Source organism: Mustela lutreola, chromosome 4 (genome assembly GCF_030435805.1).
Source record: "Mustela lutreola isolate mMusLut2 chromosome 4, mMusLut2.pri, whole genome shotgun sequence".
NCBI lineage: Eukaryota > Metazoa > Chordata > Mammalia > Carnivora > Mustelidae > Mustela > Mustela lutreola.
Genome location: NC_081293.1, coordinates 99,445,735 through 99,453,501, shown reverse-complemented (window position 1 = coordinate 99,453,501; position 7,767 = coordinate 99,445,735). Strand labels below are relative to the sequence as shown.

Sequence of the window (7,767 nt, the reverse complement as noted above, 5' to 3'; positions counted from 1 at the left end):
GGATTTATTCAACAAGTTTTAAAGTGTTTGTATTAAGTTTAAAATTCTAAATGTGTATTTTAAATATTATTCAGTTTGTACTTTACAATATGATCTCTACATTTACATATGCATTATTTGGAAGCACATTAAAAAATTTCCATATGAATAGTTTTTTCTTAGTTTTATTTTTAATTTGTAAATTAATGGCATTTCTGTCAAGAAACATAATCTGGGGCTTGAAGCTCGGCCGCCATCATGAACGACACAGTAACTCTCCAGACCAGGAAGTTCATGACCAACCGACTACTTTGGTGCAAACAAATGGTCATTGATGTCCTTCATCCTGGAAAGACAACAGTACCTAAGATGGAAATTCAAGAAAAACTAGCCAAAATGTACAAGACCACACCAGATGTCATATTTGTATTTGGGTTCAGAACCCATTTTGGTGGTGGCAAGACAACTGGCTTTAGCATGATTTATGATTCCTTGGATTATGCAAAGAAAAATGAACCCAAACATAGACTTGCAAGACATGGTCTGTATGAGAAGAAAAAGACCTCAAGAAAACAGTGAAAAGAATGCAAGAACAGAATGAAGAAAGTCAGGGGGACTGCAAAGCCAATGCTGGTGCTGGCAAAAAGTGAGCTGCAGATTGGACAACAAAAGGAGTAAAGATGCTGCCGTGGCTCTATCTGTGGGGATTGTGCAGATTTTTCATGAGGGGATTAATAAACTAAGAATGTTAAAAAAAAAAAAAAAAGAAACATAATCTGGATATAGCAAATCTGTTTACATTTTCTTAAGAGCTTTGTATATAATACTTTAAAAAATGCTCTGATGTATATAGAGTATACAGAAAATGTATACTTTAATTATTAAGTACCCAGTTTCTATCTATTTGTCTATTAATTTATTTACCTCAAGCCTGTAAACTGTGTTGTTTAAATTCTTTGTGTTTTTACTATTTGGGGGTCATGTCAAGTTTTTCCCACCATGATAGTGAATATGTCTGTTTCTCTTCATATGTTTTTACAATTTAAACTTTTATATTTGAGGTAGTAGGGGACAGAAAATTTGGTAATTTGAAATTTTTTATCACCAGGAAGCAACTCTTTCATTCTCCAATAAATAATCTTATGTAAGCATTGATTTTATTTGAAATTAATATAACGACACCTGCTTTCTTTTGGTTACTGGTTTAGTATTTTCCCCCTTTTTTTATATTATTAATACACAATGTATTGTTTGTTCCAAGGGTACAGGTCTGTGAATCATCAGTCTTAAAAAGTTCACAGCACTCACTATAGCATATACCCTCCCCAATGTCCATCACCCAGCCACCCCATCCTTCCCACTTCTTCTCCTCCAGCAATCCTCAGTTTGTTTCCTAAGATTAAGAGTCTCTAATGGTTTGTCTTCTCTGGTTTCCTCTTGTTTCATTTTTCCCTCCCTTCCACTGTGATCCTCTGTCTTGTTTCTCAATTCTTCATATCAGTGAGATCATATGATAATTGTCTGTCTCTGATTGACTTATTTGCTTGGCCTAACACCGTCTAGTTCCATTCACGTCATTGCAAATGGCAAAATTTCATTTCTTTTGATGGCTGCATAGTATTCCATTGTATATATATACACCACTTCTTATTTATCCATTCATCTGTTGATGGGCATCTAGGCTCTTTCCATTGTTTGGCTATTGTAGACATTGCTGCTATAAACATTCAGGTGCATGTGCCCCTTCGGATCACTACATTTGTATCTTTAGGGTAAATACCCAGTAGTGCAATTGCTGGGTCATAGGATAGCTCTATTTTCAACTTTTTGAGGAATCCCCATACTGTTTTCCAGAGTGGCTGCACCTTGCTTGCATTCCCACGAGCAGTGTAAGAGGGTTCCCCTTTCTCCACATCCTCACCAACACTTGTCATTTCCTGACTGGTTAATTTTAGCCATTCTGACTGGTGTGAGGTGGTATCTCACCTGTGGTTTTGATTTGTATTTCCCTGATGCCGAGTGCAGTGAAGCACTTTTTCATGAGTCTGTTGGCCATCTGGATGTCTTCTTTGCAGAAATATCTGTTCATCTGCCCACTTCTTGACTAGATTATTTATTCTTTGGGTGTTGAGTTTGATAAGTTCTTTATAGATTTCGGATACTAACCCTTTATGTGATATGTCATTTGCAAACATCTTCTCCCATTCTGTTGATTGTCTTTGGTTTTGTTGACTGTATCCTTTGCTGTGCAAAAGCATTTGATCTTGATGAAGTCTCAATAGTTCATTTTTGCCTTGTTTCCTTTGCCTTTGGGGATGTTTCTAGGAAGAAGTTGCCACAGATGAGGTAAAAGAGGTTGCATCCTGAGTTTCTCCTCAAGAATTTTGATGGATTTCTCCCTCACATTGAGGTCTTTCATCCATTTTGAGTCTATTTTCATGTGTGATGTAAGGAAATGGTCCAGTTTCATTCTTCTGCATGTGGCTGTCCAATTTTCCCAACACCATTTGTTGAAGAGACTTGTCTTTTTTCCACTGGACATTCTTTCCTGCGTTGTTGAAGATTAGTTGACCATAGAGTTGAGGGTCTATTTCTGGGCTCTCTATTCTGTTCGATTGATCTATGTATCTGTTTTTGTGCTAGTACCATACCGTCTTGATGATTACAGCTTTAATAGAACTTGAAGTCTAGAATTGTGATGCCACCAACTTTGGCTTTCTTTTTCAACATTCCTCTGCTATTTGGGTTTTTTTCTGGTTCCATATAAATTTTAGGATTAATTGTTCCATTTCTTTGAAAAAAGTTGATGGTATTTTGATAGGGATTGCATTAAATGTGTAGATTGCTTTAGGTAGCATAGACATTTTCAAAATATTTGTTTTTCCAATCCATGAGCATAGAACGTTTTTCCATTTCTTTGGGTCTTCTTCAATTTCTTTAATGAGTACTCTATAGTTTTCTGAGTACAGAAACTTTGCCTCTTTGGTCAGATTTATTCCTAGGTAACTTATGGTTTTGGGATCAACTTCTTAATTTCCCTTTCTTCTGTCTTGTTGTTGGTATATAGAAATGCAACTCGAGGTGCCTGGGTGGCTCAGTGGGTTAAGCCTCTGCCTTCAGAACCTGGGCTTTTGGGATCGAGCCCTGCATCAGTCTCTCTGCTCAGCAGGGAGCCTGCTTCCCTTCCTCTCTCTTTGTCTGCCTCTCTGCCTTCTTGTGATCTCTGTCTGTCAAATAAATAAATAAACTTAAAAAAAAAAGAAATGCAACTGATTTCTGTGCACTGATTTTATATTCTGATGCTTTACTGAATTCCTGGATGAGTTCTAGCAGTTTTGGAGTGGAGTCTTTGGGTTTTCCACATAAAGTATCATATCATCTGCAAAGAGTGAGAGTTTGACTTCTTTTTTGCAGATTCAGATGACTTTTATTTGTTTTTGTTGTCTATTTGCTGAGCCTAGGACTTCTAGTACTATACTGAATAGCAGTGGTGATAGTGGACAGCACTACCATCTTCCTGACCTTAGAGGAAAAGCTCTCAGTTTTTCCCCATTGAGAATGATATTTGCTGTGGGTTTTTCACAGATGGCTTTTATGATACTGAGGGATGTACCTTTATCCCTACATTGTGAAGAGTTTTGATCACAAAAGAATGCTCTACTTTTTCAAATGCTTTTTCAGTGTCTATTGAGAGTATCATATGGTTTTTATTCTTTCTTTTATTAATGTATTGTATCACAATGATTTGCGGATGTTGAACCAATCTTGCAGCCCAGGAATAAATCCCACTTGATCGTGGTGAATAATCCTTTTAATGTACTGTTGAATCTTATTGGCTAGTATTTTGGTGAAGATTTTTGCATCCATGTTCATCAGGGATATTGGTCTGTAATTCTCCTTTTTGATGGGGTCTTTGTCTGGTTTAGGGATCAAGGTAATGCTGGCCTCATAAAATGAGTTTGGAAGTTTTCTTTCCATTTCTATTTCTTGGAAAAGTTTCAGGAGAATAGGTATTAATTCTTCTTTAAATGTCCGGTAGAATTCCTTTGAGATTCCATCTGGTCCAGGACTCTTGGTTTTTTTTTGGGGGGGGGGGTAGATTTTTGATTACTGCTTCAATCTCCTTACTGGTTGTGGGTCTGTTCAGGTTTTCCATTTCTTCCTGGTTCAGTTTTGGTAGTGTATATGTCTCTAGGAATGCATCCATTTATTCCAGATTGTCAAATTTGCTGGAATATGATTGCTCATAATATGTTCCTATAATTATTTGTATTTCTTTGGTGTTGGTTGTGATCTCTTCTCTTTCATTCCTGATTTTATTAATTTGGGTCATTTCTCTTTTCTATTTGCTAACTCTGGCCAGGGGCTTATCAATCTTATTAATTCTTTCAAAGAACCAGTTCCTAGTTTTGTTTATCTGTTCTACTGTTCTTTTGGCTTCTATTTCATTGATTTCTGCTCTGATCTTTATTATTTCTCTTCTCCCACTGGGGTTAACCTTTATTTGCTGTACTTTCTCCAGCTCCTTTAGGTGTAGGGTTAGGTTGTGTATTTGAGACCTTTCTTATTTCTTGAGGAAGGCTTGTATTGTTATATGCTTTCCTCTCAGGACCACCTTTGCTGCATCCCAAAGATTATGAGAAGTTGTGTTTTCATTTTCATTTGTTTCCATGAATTTTTAAAATTCTTTAATTTCTGGTTGACTCATTCATTCTATAATGGTCATTAGCCTCCATGTATTTGAGTTCTTTCTAAAGTTCCTCTTGTGGTTGAGTTCTAGTTTCAAAGCATTGTGGTCTGAAAATATGCACGGAATGATCCCAATCTTTTGATACTGGCCAAGACTGGATTTGTGACCCAGGATATGATCTATTCTGGAGAATGTTCCATGTGAACTAAGGAATGTGTATTCTGTTGTGTTGGGATGGAATGTTCTGAATATATCTGTGATGCCCATCTGGCCCAGTGTGTCATTTAAAATCTTTATTTCCTTTTTAATCTTTTGCTTAGGTGATCTGTCCATTTTCATGAGGGGGGGGGTCTTAAAGTCCCTTACTATCATTGTATTATTGTTGATGTGTTTCTTTGATTTTTGTTATTAGTTGATTTATATGGTTGGCTACTCCCATGTTAGGGGTATAGATATTTAAAATTGTTAGTTCTTCTTGTTGGACAGACCCTTTAAATATGATATGGTGTCCTTCCTCATCTCTTATTATAGTATTTGGCTTAAAATCTAGTTTGTCTTATTTAAGGATTGGCACCCTACCTTTCTTTTGATGTCCATTAGCATGGTAAATTATTTTCCACCCCTTTCTTTAAATCTGGAGGTGTCCTTGGGTCTAAAATGAGTTTCTTGTAGACAATGTATCAATGGGTCTTGGGTTTTTTTTTTTTTTAAATCCATTCTGATATGTGTCTTTTTATTGGGACATTTAGCCCATTTATGTTCAGGGTAACTATTGAAAGAGATGAATTTAGTGCCATTGTATTGCCTGTAAGGCGACTGTTACTGTATATTGTCTCTGTTCCCAAAAGTCTATGCAATCTATGTTTCTTTTAGTCTCTCTCTTTGCTTAAAGGGTCCCTTTCAATATTTCCTGTAGGGATGGTTTGGTGTTTGCAAATTCATTTAGTTTTTGTTTGTCCTGAAAGCCTTTTATTTCTCCTTTTATTTTCAATGACAGCCTAGCTAGTATTCTTGGTTGCGTATTTTTCTCACTTAGTGCTCTGAATGCATCATGCCAGTTCTTTCTGGCCTACCAGGTCTCTATAGTTAGGTCTGCTGCAAATCCAATATTCCTACCATTGTAGGTTACAGACCTCTTGTATGGAGATGCTTTCAGGATTGTATCTTTGTCTCTGAGACTTACAAGTTTTACTATTAGTTGACGGGGTGTTGACCTATTTTTATTGATTTTGAGGGGAGTTGTCTGTGCATCTTGGATTTTGATGCCTGTTTTCTTCTCAAATTAGGTAAGTTCTCTGCTATAATTTGCTCCAGTATTCCTTCTGCCCCTCTCTTTCTTTTTCTGGGATTTCAATTATTCTATATTATTTCATCTTATGGTATCATTTATCTCCTGAATTCTCCCCCCGTGATTCAGTAGTTGCTTATCTCTCTTTTTCTCAGCTTCTTTATCTTCATCATTTGGTTTTCCATACCACTTATTCTCTACTCTGCCTCATTTATCCTAGCAATAGGAGCCTCCATTTTTTATTGCATCTCATTAATAGCTTTTTTGATTTCAAGTTGGTTAGATTTTAGTTATTTTATTTCTCCAGAAAACAGTTCTCTAGTATCTTCTGTGGTTTTTTTGAAGCCCAGCTAGCATCTTTCTAATAGTCATTCTGAACTCCAGTTCTGACATAGTTCTAGTGTCCATATTGATTAGGTCCCAAGCAATTGATACTTCCTCTTGTTCTTTTTTGGAGAGTGAGTTTTTATGCCTTGTCATTTTGTCCAGAGAAGAATAGATGAATGAGAGAACAAGATGTTAAAATGGTTTAACAATGACTCCAGAAAAATATACACTAACAAAATCAGAAGAGACCTGAAACAGGGTGTGGGGAGAAGAAAGGGGGAAAAAAAAAGTATGATTAGACTGGTGAATAAAGAGGCAAGGGAGAGTCATGACCATTCCGTACCAGCCCATGTCGGCCAGCTCTCCAGTCATCTGCCCGGGCGGCCAAGATCGGTGCAGCGACGCTGCGGGCTACCCCCATGCCACCCATGACCTGGAGGGACCACCTCTAGATGCCTACTCGATTCAAGGACAACACACCATTTCTCCGCTCAATCTGGCCAAGCTGAACCAGGTGGCAAGACAACAGTCTCACTTTGCCATGATGCACGGTGGGACCGGATTCGCCGGAATTGACTCCAGCTCTCCAGAGGTGAAAGGCAAGTTTGGATGCATCTACTCAAACCACCTATGAACTCACCATTCCAAATAACTTAATTGACTGCATAATCGGGTGCCAAGGCGCCAACATTAATGAGATCTGCCAGATGTCCAGGGCCCAGATCAAAATTGCCAATCCCGTGGAAGGCTCCTCTGGTAGGCAGGTTATTATCACTGGTTCTGCTGCCAGTATTAGTCTGGCCTAGTGTCTAATCAATGCCAGGCTTTCCTCCGAGAAGGGCATGGGGTGCAGCTAGAACAGTGTAGGTTCACTTAAAACCCCTTTCTGCTGTTTTCCCATGATCCAACTGTGTAATTTCTGGTCAGTGATTCCAGGTTTTAAATAATTTGTAAGCGTTCAGTTTCTACACAACTTTATCATCCGTTAAGAATTTAAAAATCACATTCTCTGTTCAGCTGTTGATGCTGGGATCCATATTTAGTTTTATAAGCTTTTCCCTGTTTTTAGTTTTGTTTGGGTTTTTGGCTCATGAATTTTATTTCTGTTTGTCGATAAGAAATGTAAGAGTGGAATGTTAATAAATTTCAGTTTAGTTCTGTAAAAATTAAAAAATGGATTGGTTAAAAAATGCTTCATATTTGAAAAAGCTGGGACTACTATCTTAAACTCTTTGTTGGTGGCTTTTTTCCCCTTCCCTTTTAGTATTAGGCCTTTGTAGGAAGAAGGGTGGGCCCATCCTTGGTGTTCTCTAGCCATTTTCACCTATTGGTAAGATTCCATTCCCTTTCTATCCCAACAAAGGAACACGGCAGGCTGGGCCTGCTTTGGGGTATTAAAAAAAAACAAAAAACAACAACAACAACAACAACAAAAACATGGTGAAAGGTGAAGGACTGTAAAGATGAAAATTTAAAAAAGGAA

General features: G+C 37.5%; 1 protein-coding gene and 1 pseudogene across 1 annotated transcript; both read left to right on the top strand.

Moving 5' to 3' along the window:
• Positions 1–220: 220 nt before the first annotated feature.
• Positions 221–717, top strand: LOC131830356 (small ribosomal subunit protein eS24-like). Its single transcript, XM_059172638.1, has one exon. The coding sequence runs from the start codon at positions 238–240 to the stop codon at positions 556–558; it is 321 nt and encodes a 106-aa protein (XP_059028621.1). The 5' UTR covers positions 221–237; the 3' UTR covers positions 559–717.
• Positions 718–6,605: 5,888 nt separating this feature from the next.
• Positions 6,606–7,469, top strand: LOC131830355 (poly(rC)-binding protein 1-like; annotated as a pseudogene).
• The last annotated feature ends 298 nt before the right edge of the window (positions 7,470–7,767 follow it).